The following is a 12341-nucleotide window of genomic DNA, read 5'->3' on the forward strand; positions in this document are numbered from 1 at the left end:
TAGGATTTCCTTTGTAGGTTATTTTCTTCTGCCTTGCTGCCCTTAGTATTTTTTCTTTATCACTGACTTTTGCCAGCTTCACTACTATATGCCTTGCAGTAGGTCTTTTTACATTGATGTAGTTAGGGGATCTGGTGGCCTCTTTCACGTGAATTTCCATCTTCTTGCCCAGGTTTGGGAAATTCTCTGCTGTTATTTCTTTGAACAAGCTTTCTGCTGCATTCTCTGTCTCTTCTCTGTCCTGAATACCTATAATCCTTATGTTGTGTTTCCTAATTTAGTCAGAAATTCTCAGAGACTTTTTTCATTTCTTTTTAGTCTTAGTTCTAGCTCCTCCTCCATCTGAAGCATTTCTATATTTCTGTCCTCAGTGTTGGTGATTTGTTCCTCCATGATATCAGCTCTATTGTTCAGGGAATCCATATTCTGCTTTATCTCATCAATTGTGTTTTTCATCTCCAATATTTCTGATTGATTCTTCTTTATAGTTTCAATCTCTGTGAAGTAGCTCCTGAACTTGTTGAATTGTCTATCTGCATTATGTTTTAACTCGTTGAGTTTTTTAATGATAGCTGTTATGAATTCTGTCACTTAGGTTATAGATTTCTGTGTCTTCAGGATTGGTTTCTGGGTACTTGTCATTTTCCTTCTGGTCTGGAGATTTAATAAATTTTTTTTGTACTGCTAGATGGCGTGGATTTGTGCTTCTGTATTGTAGTATTTGATCACCGCTTCCACCTATCGCCACTGGCTGAAGGTCAAGAACTGCGTATTCTGAGCCCACTGCGGGACAGCTGTCAGGTCCTGGGCTGGGGCGCCAGGCTGTGGGGAGGGGCACTTTCTTTCTCCTGTGCGATCTCAGGGGCTTCTTGCTCTGCCCTCGCTGTCTGCTCTCCTGGGGTGTTGGCTTGATGAAGACACCTCCATGATAACTAGTCACCTCTGTCAGGGCTTTCCCCTGGGCTGTGAGGGACCTTGGAGAGATCTATGGTGTTCCCGTGAAGGGTTGCTGCTCCCTCCCCTCTTTCCTCTTGGAGGCTTTGTGCAATCTCTGGGTCACTGTCCTTTGGGGAGGAAGAGAAGCCTTCTTTTAGCTCATTCCACTTCCTCGGTAGGGGCAGGCTCCAGCATCTCCACCTTGTGATGTATGGCTGCGTGGGTCTCTCAGACATCTTTTGTCTTGTGTGGATGTCATCTGTTGGAATATCAATGTCCTTTTCGTTGTATCTTAGATGGAAGAGCTTACAGGGAAAGCTCACTCCACCATGATGCTGATGTCACTCCAGTGATGATGTTAATTTTGATCACCTGGTGTATCATTCAGGGTCTAGTGAGGGGAAAATGTAAACAGGAAAATTTTAATATAAATAATTGTTAACAGTGTAAACAATCAGTTAAACTACTACAAGGTAAAAAAGTTTCAAAAAAGCTCTAAAGCAGCCTAGTAGAAAACAGCTACCACCCTGAGGATCAAGTGAAGAGAGGACAAGGAAGGATCTTAGAAACTCAGGACAGGGCCCTGGAAGGCTTCGAGTCAGACCTCTGATAAGAACATGCTGCCTGCCCTGTGCTGCAGAATAAACTCATGGAGGTGCCTGTCACTGAGCATGAGAGCAGGGGACCACCGCTGTGGAGCATGCTGCTGGGACTCATGCCGGCCTGAAATGGAAATGGGCTCCTCCAACCTTGCCATCCCCTTCTGATACCTCTGTTGGCCAGCTGGCAAAAGAGAGATGTCGTTTGCAGAGTCCCAGCTTCACTATGGCTAGGAAGGGAAAGGAAGGGTGAGTTTGGAGCTAAGAAGCCACAGGTTAATACCAGGCACACCTGTTCACGGTGTTTTCCACTTTTTCCTTGGTGTACTTACTGTTTTTTCCCTTCTAACTCGAGTCTCTGGAGACATTATGTAAGGGCATATAAATATCCTGCTGCTCACCAAACTTCTCCCTGTGTTTAGCAAATACTGTTGATTCTGACCTGATTCAGTCTTTCCTAGGATGATTGTTGTTTCAGATTCCATCTTTACTGTAATGGTTGTAAAACACTCTTTTTATAATCCAACATTCCTTCCTTGTTTACCAGTCTGTCCTCCCTCCCTTCTCCCCCAATTATTTATTTTTATATTTCTGTTTATATTCATTATGGACTGGTGAAGTCCCATTTGTTCCAATGGTCTATAATTCATTATTGTCCTTTTGTTTTTTATTTTGTTTTGTTTTGGGTTCTCAAATAGTTCTAGAATTGGCCAGTGGAAGCCCCTTCGAGTTTCCTCCTGTGTCTCAACATGTTTTATGAACTCTGCCTGACATATGACACACATGCTGTAATTTCTGACAGAAGATATTCCAGGCTTATCTTGTGCCCCAGCCCTAGAATCAGTTTCTCTGAGAAGCCCTAGTCCCTGGCACTAGCTGTGCTCATTGCTACTGGGGTGTCATTGCTTCTCATCCTATCAGAGCGTGTCTTACTACCTTTTTAAAATTGTTTCTAATTTTTTTTAAACAAAAGTAATAGTGCTTTAAAAAAATGTAAGCCATACAGACATCTATAAAGAAAAAGTGCCCTCAGGTAAGCAAGTTTAGCAGTAGTGTGTATCCTTCCAGACTGTTTTCTGTACATATACGAAAACTGACTTGGTGGTGGCTTTTAGTTTTGCTTTTTCCTGTCATATGAATTCTATTCTACAGGGTCCTCTTTCTCTTCACAACGTACCAACATACTGTGGTGCTCTTTCTGTACCAGACGGTAGGATTTGTCATGCCTTCTTGTTAACTGCAAGGATATATTAATACCATGATTAACCAGTATACAGTGGGTGGACACTCAGATTTGCTCCACCCTGGCTGCAGTGAACACTTCTGTACATGTACTGTCAGGCATTTCAATTTTTTTTTTTTTTTTAATTTTTAGAAGCTTTTTTTATTGAGGTGAAGTTCACATAGCATCAGATTAACCGTTGTGAAGTGGACGATTCGGTGGTACTTACACATTCACAGTGTTGTCCAGCCACCTCCTCTGTCTGGTTGTGAAGCATTTCCATCACCCTGTATCATGCATTGTTCTGTGGACTCAAGGATAGATTCTTTGTAGTGGATTTACTCTGGACCAAAAGTCACCTTTAAAACTTTTCGTGGATACATCCAGTTGCTCTCCAGAAAGGTTATACCAATTTATATTCCTCCTAGCATTGTATGAAAATGTGCATTTCCCTACAGCCATGTGGACACTTTGGGTATCATCAGCCGTTATCTTTTCTTCCAGTCTGACAGATAAAAATATATATTTCTTTGACCATTAGCTAGGCCTAGGATGTTTTTAAAGGTATTTCAATGATTTGTATCTCCTGAATTTCCAGTTTCTGTCATCTGCCCAGCTTGTTATGTTTTATTTTTGTTTTTGTTTTTGTTTTACTTACAGATCTTAACAGTTAAGTTTATTTAGGAAACTTTTCTATGAAACTTAACATCTCTTGCTATTGTGAACGGGATAGTTGTCCTGATACATTCTCTAATTGGCTATTGGTATATAGGAACACCTACTCTTTGGGTGTGTTGCATCCTTGCAGTTCTGGAAAATAATTTGCATGTTCTGTATGGCTTTTTATTGCAGTGTCTCTGCGGTCTCCTGAGGCCACAGTGGCCTCACAGAAACAACGCTGTGTTTACCTACTCAGTACCTTTTTTGAACAGTGCTGAGTACATTGCTAGTCATGGGGAAATTGACTCGTATGTAGGTCTTGCTCTCCTGAGTTTCTTCACTGAAAGTGAAATAGATGTGGAAACGATAACAATAGGATAGGAAAGAGACTTGTTAATCTTTGCATCCCCAGCACCAGGCACGTGGTGGGCACTAAATCTCTGAAATAAGTCATTGTTGGTGCCATAAGAATATGGTTTCCGAACTTTTCTTTTTAGCTGAAGAACCCATTAGCCAGAAATGTTCTCAGCCCTGGCTACATATTAGAATCACCAGGAGAATATTTGAAATATTTATGCTTAAACATAAATATTAAGCTCAGCTGGCACCAGAGAATCAATTCCTAAGAATCACTTTATCTAAGGTGGGACCAAAGTATCAGCATTTTTAAGATTTTATTTTTCCTTTTTCTCCCCAAAGCCCCCTGGTACATAGTTGTATATTTTTAGTTGTGGGTCCTTCGAGTTGTGGCATGTAGGATGCCACCTCAGCATGGCTCGATGAGTGGTGCCGTGTCCGCGCCCAGGATCCGAACCGGCAAAACCCTGGGTCACCAAAGCAAAGCGTGTGAACTTAACCACTCGGCCACGGGGCCGGCCCCAGCATCAGCATTTTAAAAAACCTTGTTAGGGGATTCCATTGGGCAGCCAGGGTTGAGAACCACTGCTAGTTCAATATGCAGTGAAGAAGGGGGAGAAGGGAGCCCCTTTTCTCTTGCCTCTGGCCCCTGACTGGGATTTGCTGAGCACAGTTTGAAAGCCACATTCCTTTTGTCCTGAGAGTCCTCAGAGGATGCTGGGTGGTGTGCCCACCCTAGTGACAACCTTGTTCTGGGCTTATGCTGCTGCTTAACATGCCAGGATGGGAAATAGGCAGACCTGGTTCAACCAAACAGAGCTGAAAAGATACCCCCGTGCTGAGGTTGCTGAGCCTAGGAATAGCTGTGGGAGGATGGTTGGAATTAGGTGTTGGACCCCAGTGGTGCATGCGTTCAGTTCAGCGAGACAGTGGATTGCTTCTCCTCTACCTCCTTGTCACCACCGGGAAGGACTTACTGGTGGTAATCACAGCTCTCCAGATGGCATAGTGAGTGATGATGATTGTGGCAAGCCCAAAGCTGCTGTCACTTACAGCCAAGATTTGGAAGTGGTGGGCCTTTTTGTTAAAAATGGTCATCTCTTGCTTTTAATCAGCACCTATAGTTCGTTTGCACTTTACAGGGATAGCTACTTACACAGGGGCTCATCTTACTGATGATGAAACCGAGGCCCAGAGATGACTTGCCTAAGATCAGACAAGGAGGGTTGAGCCTGGATTCAGACCCTGATGTTCTGACTTCAGAGGCCATGCTTTCCCCCTGCTCCATCCTGTCCCTGAGGGGCCCTCTGTCAGGAAGAGGGCTGCAGTTATTTGTACACCCAATTACACAGACGCCAACTCCCTCTTTATCTGGCATCATCTCCTCTGCTGTCCATTCAGCTGAGGTTGTGACCTGGTGCACAGAGAATGGAGAAAGCTGCAGAGGCAATGGATCTGACTTAGATTCATTTGTTGGGGTTTTTTCCTGGTATAAATTGTGACCCAAGAGTTGCTTTCACTTCTATTCTCAGGCTGCCTGAATGACTGGAGCATGGGCTCTGTTATCTAACTCTCGTTACCCTTCACCCTCTGGGGCCCATCGGCAATTCTGCAGCTGTCAGAGATGATGATAAATGTCTAGGCCAAAGGTTTTTTAAAAATCTTTGCAATTGAAAGGAATGTTCAATCAAGATGACAAGGGATAAATAAAGCATTGATACCTGACTTTCTCCTCTTTCATCTTGGCTGCCCATACATGACCTGACTCCGGTGGTCAGTCTGCTTGGCTGTCCTGCCTCTTCCTTCCCTTACTCAGGCTTTGTCCTTTCTGCTACCCCTCTTACTCCAACTGTGGGGGACCTGCCCATCTTCAAGGCTCAGCTCAGAAATTGCTCCTCATCTCCTTCTTTTTTACTCTTCCCACTCTGTCTCGCATCGCCTCAATTACCAAGTCCTATTGCTCTATCTCCCACATTCTTCCAGAATTGCTCTCTAGCCCAGGTGCCACTTCTGAGACAAGCCACCAGCATCTCTGTGAGCCAGCCTGCGCCTGCTCTCCCACTCTTGCCCTGCTTACTGTCTACCTTGTATCAGAGAGGTTATAGCATCTGTGTACCTCTCCTGGCATGCGTTAACTCTTTGAAGGCAGCCCTTTATCTTAGCACACACATACCCATTATCAAATACAGTGCCTGTCACACAGAAGTCATCAAAATCCCTTGATTGCATTCCTTCTGAGGCTGCCTGACAGGTCTCGTACCTGGCTGTCCCGGGCAACATTTCTGGCCCAGCCAAACATTTTCATAGCCTGGTCTTTATTCACTGACTTCTCCCTCTCTCTCCTTCAGGGGAGTATGAGACCAAGCACCAGATTACATTTTTCTCACCAAATATCCCTATTTCTAAACCTCAACTGTGTCAGGGACATGTGTGGGGCGTTTGGTCAGTTCTCTTGTAGGATGTGCTTTACAAAGGAAAATGACATTCAGGAAGGATTTAAGCCTCAGTCTGGCTTTTTTCACAGGCCCAAAGCCTTTTCCCACCCCATCTGCCAGACACTTGCTGGCAGAAGCAATGGTGGGTGACATCAGCACAGGGCTAGCCAGAGCCCTGCTTCCAGGGTCCTACCTACACCAGGGGGCTGCCTTTTCATCTCTGCCTGGCCCCAGCATGAATAATACCTAGGCAGTAAGCAACACTTTCACTGCTTGGTAGACTTGCGAGGTGCCCACTCACCTGAGACTGGAGTGAGAGGCTGCACTTCAAAGGTGCTTTCCTTCCCCCAAAGAAGAAACCCGTCTCCCTCCTTTACCAGGTGTCACATTTGCTTAATCACACCCATGTTTTTGCTCAAATGATGAAGATGAGGGCATAAAGATGGACATCTGCAATACACACAGGCCCCCCTTACTAGCCCCCTCCTAGTCCTTTTCCTGGGGCAGAGCTTGGTCAAAAGCCTCATTTTTGCCGCTGTGGCATCTGACGTTTGCCTGGGCATGGGATCTGTATGGTTGTCAAGTGGACGGCTGGCCAGGCAGAGCCAGTGCCTGCGGGAAGCCACAGGTCTACAGCAGGCTTCTGTGGGTGTCATGAGCTCTCTGTCGCCAGAGCTGTTGAAGCCGACTGGGGTGCCCAGTCCCCGGGAGTGGTGGGGAGGGCATCATGCAGGAAGTCAGATTAGGTTCTCCCAAAGTCTCTTGGGAGACTAGTTCTAAAGCCTGGGGAATTCCCAGTGATGCCACTCACTCCTTTTTCTGTCTCATGCATGAACCCTCTCCCTGTCCATTGTGAGGCTACCAGAGGCAGGCCCCCCTTTCCTCTCCTGGAACAGCCTCCCCGTTTCCTTGGCTCATCTCAGGTCATCTGTCCCCAGAAGCCTCATGACTGCTCTGCACATTGGGACATTTCCTGCACTGTTGTTAACCTTCTGGGCTGTTTGGTCCCTTTCACCAGTTCAAGAGCTCCTTGAGTAAAGCAAGGGACTGAGGCTTACTCATCTTGCTCTCGTAGCGGGCGGGTCACAAAGGTTTATGCATGAGCAAGTGAAGTAATTAACAGTCCCAGAGAAAGATGGTTTTACAGGGGACAGTAACACCCTTCAACAGTTTCTCTCAAGCTGTGCCCAGTGGAGGAGAACCACATGTCCCCCACTCCACCCACTACAGTCTGGCCCTGAGTCCAGGTGGGCTGCTGGCCTATTGTGCTGGTAGAGTGCCGGGGCTCCCACAGGTGAGTGTTGGGGAGGCCCAGTTCCCACTGGCTCTCCCTGCACAGCCTTTGGTGTGGATGGAGCCTACCGTGTCTGGAGCAGGGCTTTGGCAGCTCTTGGCCAGCAGTAGGAGTTATGTTTCTGGGGCCTGGATCCAAAATGAGAAAGGCCTCAGAACATCAAGAACAGAAGAGGAGCTTGGCCACCTTGGTGCCCAGGGTCAGCCTGCATGGGCCCTGGAACCCCTGCCTGGCGGGGTGCGCCGTGTGTGAGAGGGAGGGACACAGGCAGCAGTGGCTTCCCCGGGCCCCAGCTGAGTCCGGGTGACAGCGAGAATCACTTGCCTCCACAAGCCTCTGAGCCTGTCTCCCCAGACTCCGTACCACAGCCTCTCCACCTCCAGCAGACCCATCGCCTACTTCCTGCCCCAGACTGAGTTTGGGGCATCCCCAGAATGTTCTAGGCGTTCCCACCTCCTCCCTGTGCTCACACACTTGCCCTGCCCTGATGCTCTTCACTGTTTCCTTGTGTCCTGTCTGCTGCTTCCCCCAGGAAGCCTTGTCCCCCATCCCAGCTCTCCTGAGCCCCTCCTCCTCACCCCGCCCATCCTCCCAGACCCTTGTTGCCCTCTCCCATTTGCCTGCCTGTGAATGTGTCTCCTTGGCAGCCTGTCAGTTCCCAGGGACCAGGGCAAGGCTCCTCACCAGCCCCACAAACCTTGGGACAGACCCAGCCGGGGCCTCAGTGACAACACTAGAAGTAGGTGAGCTCTGCTCTCCAGACTTGTCACTCCTTTTCCTCCTCTGAATTGAGCACTGGACATGGGGACAGGAAGAAGAAAAAAGGACCCTCACACCGAGGAGAAAAATGCACTCCTTTATTCTCTGTGGGAGTGACTGCCGGGGAATGGCCAGCACCTGTCCTGGAGGAGTAGGTCTGTCTCGGGGCCCCAGCAGGGCCAGGGCAGTGATGAGGGGCACTGGTGGCCCCATGAGCAGGGAAGGTCCAGGTTGGGGCTGCTGCCCCTTCCTCAGAGCTTCTCCAGGTAGGAACCGGGGACAAAGCCACGCTGCCCATTCCGTTCCACTGTCCACCAGCCATCCTCCCCTTCCAGGATGACCTCCAGGATGTCCCCTGCAGAGATGTCCAGCTCATCGGAATTCTGGGCAACAGAATGAGAGCACATCAGGCTGAGGGGCCTGCTGGGAGGGCTCTGACGGGGCATTACCCCACCCCAGGCAGTAAATGTGAGCTTGTCTCCCAGGTGGGCCCTCAGCTGAGATATGCCCAGCCTCCTCGGGCTTCAGAACAAGGCCACTCTGGGCCGGGCCAGCCCTTAGAGACATAGAGGATGTGGGGTGCCCTGTGGGACTCAGCCTTCTGTTCTCCCCAGTTTGTCATTGTAGACCTCCCACAACTTGGGACTTCTTCCCTGTTTCACCTCCCTGCTGCTCCCTTCTCCCTCCCTGCTCCAGACACACAGCGACCTTAGCAAGTCAATGGTCAGGTGTGCTCACCATGCCCGAAGCCCAAGGGTGCGCGCTTACTCCAGGCTCACTGCGCACAGCCTGCCCCTCTCCTGGGAGCTGCCCTGTACTTCCCCAGCCCTGTTACCACCATCATACAAGCACACCATCATTCTGCCCTGTCTTTCCTGCCAGGGACCAGCTCTGGGAGTCAGTGCAGCTCAGGGCACAGCCTGCCTAGCCCCAAGGGGATGTTTGGGCTCAGTCCAGGTGGATCTGGGGTCTGGCTCTGCATCCCTCACTTCAAAGCAGGGAGCAGACTGGACTCTGGGGATCTTAGCACAGCTGCCCTGTGGCTCCTTGACCAACCCTCTCTCCGTGGACCTCAGAAAATCAACCCCAGCACAGCTGTGGGACCCATTCTGGCTATGCCTTGTTCTTGGCACCCATGGCCATGGAGAACAAGGCCCAAACCTGAGGGTCCTGCAGGTAGCTCCAGGTGCTGTCAGCCTGCCTGCACCTGGGCACATGCACACACACACGCACACACATACACACGCCTGTGTCTGCCTAGAGACCACGTGGGTGCAGGTGAACAGACTGGGCAGACACAGGCCCTGGTACCCATTCATCAACATTTGCTCTGAGATATGCACTGAGCCCCTCCCAAATGCTGGGTGCTATTCTAAGGACACATACCCTAGCACACTCGCAGTGCACTTGCCTACGTGTGAACACACACTTGGGCATATCTGTGCCCTCCTGCGAGGGAGAGGAGGGCGAGGGCCTCACCTGGGCCGTGTAGTCATAGAGTGCCCTGTAGTCCTGGGTTGGCAGGGTAGGGGGTCCTGGCGCCTCCTGTACCGCGATGGTGGCATAGACACCCTCATTCCGATTAGGGGTCGGGGTCAGGGTCTCTGTGGAGGCCGAGAGCAAGGTGAGGCCTGGAGCCTGCCCCTTTCAAAGGACAGTGGTCCCTGGAGGGCCCATTTGTGCCATATAGGTGTCCTCTCCTTACCCCCACATTACCCCCAGTTACCTGCAGACGCTGACACTGATGCAGTCTTGGGACTTCCATGCAGCAGCCCGGAGAACCTGGGGACAGGGAGGAAAGCAAGTAGGTCCTGGAGGGAGGGGGGTGAGGCAGGGAGCCCTCACAGCTCCAGGGCTGGGCTGCCTCTAGCCTCCAGGTGAGGATGTGATTTAGGGGGTGCCCCTCAGGCGTGAGGGCTCCCCAGAGGGTAGGCCCAGTGGGCTTTCCTTCCCCAGCAGTGCCTCTCAGTCCCTTGCACTTTGGACCTCTTCTCAGCACCTGTTTCCTGCAGGGCCTGGCACCCACCAGGCTCCTGCTCCAGCCTCCTCCTAACAGCCTTCCCCGCCGGGCAGGAGAATGAGCTGTCCTTAGAGCTTGGCCCCCTTAGACCCTTACCTGCCCGGGCCCAGCCAGCTCTCCTCCCCACGGTCCCACAGGGACCCGGCCAGTCTCGCCACTCCAGGACCATGCAAAGTGGGGTCCCCCATGTACATGTGAGTTGCAGGAGGCAGTGCTGGGCTAATCCACCCCGTCCCCTACACCTGGCTCAGGCCTGGACTTAGCCAGAGTCATGAAGATTCGTTGAATAGAGAAAAGAATGGAACAAGCAAGAGGCAGCCACTGGGGGACTAGTGGAGAGCAGATGGGGTCACCCCATGAAGCAGCCAGTGCTAAGGGCTAAATAAGTAGAGGCTGCTGTGACAAGCCTGCCTCAGGAAAGTCTTCCTGCTGGGCTCAAGCTGTCTTGAAAGACTCAGCTTTAACAGGCAGAGCTGGGGTGCAAGGCATTGCTGGTGAATGGGAGGGGGGGTGCAAAGGTGCAGGTGGAATAGTTTGGGGAGTGGAGTGGACCAGCTTGGGGTGTGTGGGAGACAAGACTGGAATAGGTGCTGGGCCAGACCCAAGGGGCCGTGACAAGGGGCTGGGCTGTGACTTGGGCCTGTGAGAGGCTGCCCTGCAGTGCCAGGTGAGACACGAGGGGCCTCTCCCACGGGCAAGACAATCTAGCCCTCTTCGCCATGCCAAACACACACACTCACAGAGTTTGTGGAGCTGAGGGCCCAGGAGGACACACAAGCCCAGGATGGGAGCACATGGACATGTAAGTGTGGACCTGGACACATGAGGAGGCCTAACCCTAACACAGGCCATGCAGACATAGCACCTATGACATGCTCCCGCCCCATGGACAGCAGGGGGCAGGGTCAAAGCCCCAGGGCTATGGCTGGCAGGAGCAGAGCTTCCTGAGGCCGCTGTGCGCCCTGCCCCACTGCCCTGTTTCCCCAGATTTGTCTACACTTGCAGTTCCAATTCCTCCCTCCACTCACTTCCCAGCCACTGCCCCCTGCCCCTCCCCAACCCTGCCTGGCTTCTGGCTGCCCCGACACAGTGTCCCCTGCCCATCCCCTCCAGCAGCCAGGCCTCCTCCACCCAGTGGGATCTCTCTCCTTTACTTTTTTCCTCGTGGGGCACCCCTTTCCTTTCTTGATACTACTCTTCCGTCTAGTTGTTGAAATGACCACCTGTGCTGAGATCCAGGTCCTCCCCAGATTTTGTTAAGACTGAGTGTGAATGCCTTCCTCTGGGGTCATCGCTTGCTCAAGGTTCTCAGAGGGGCATCCTGTGCTCTCTGCTCTGAGGGCTGGTGGTTCTCACGAGCCTGTCTCCCAGGAGACATGCTGCAGGGTGGCTCCAGGGGCTCCTGAGGCCTTGGAAATGAGCTGTCCTCGGAGAGCTGGGAGCTCTGTCAACCCCACCCTCAGCCACCTTCCAAAGGCAGGCCCTTCCCTGCACTAGGTCAGATGGAGAGAGGAGGTCACAGAGACCTCACGATGTGAGCGGGCCACAGGTACCATGTGAAACCCACGGATGCTCCTAGATGCCCACAGATGGGGCACCTGACCCCCTCAGGGACCTGGCTGCTGGAGGGCTCCCTGAGCAGGCTACGGTGTTCCCACTGGGCTGTCACCATTGTCACCCAAGGCCTGAACCAGGAGGGTCCTTAGGTTCTGAGTCTGACCCCAACACTCAGGGGTTCTGGACCTAGAGAAGGTGCATGACTTGTGCAGGTGACACACTGAGACATGCCACTACGGCTCTGGCACTGCCGCAGCCAGACCAGTGAAGGGGCCCTGGAAAGGCCTGGAGAATTCTCCAAGAGTACTGGCTGCAGGGCCTGCTCCTATGCCCTGATCCCATGCCAGTGGTTGAGTGTCGCTACTGCAACCTGAAGGTCCAGGGCACTAACCCAGACTAGCAGCAGGGCCCAAGGGACAAGCCAGCCTGGGGCCTCCCCGGAGCTCTGAACACAGTGAAAGTGGGTGTGCTTATTTGTTTAATGCCTGGGTGCCCTTGCGCT

General features: G+C 51.2%; 1 protein-coding gene across 3 annotated transcripts in view; it reads right to left on the minus strand.

Annotated features, from left to right (window-relative positions):
- Window positions 1-8345: 8345 nt before the first annotated feature.
- PSTPIP1 (proline-serine-threonine phosphatase interacting protein 1) overlaps window positions 8346-12341 on the minus strand; it is a 41244-nt gene continuing 37248 nt past the window's right edge. For all 3 annotated transcript variants that reach the window (XM_046650880.1, XM_046650864.1, XM_046650871.1), the window contains 3 exons: window positions 9989-10044; window positions 9742-9866; window positions 8346-8645 (listed from right to left, as the gene is read on the minus strand). In XM_046650880.1, coding sequence (XP_046506836.1) covers window positions 8514-8645; window positions 9742-9866; window positions 9989-10044 — 313 coding nt within the window. In that variant the 3' untranslated portion in view covers window positions 8346-8513. The remainder of the gene's footprint in view (window positions 8646-9741; window positions 9867-9988; window positions 10045-12341) is intronic.

This window comes from Equus quagga, chromosome 2, assembly GCF_021613505.1.
Source record: "Equus quagga isolate Etosha38 chromosome 2, UCLA_HA_Equagga_1.0, whole genome shotgun sequence".
Lineage (NCBI taxonomy): Eukaryota > Metazoa > Chordata > Mammalia > Perissodactyla > Equidae > Equus > Equus quagga.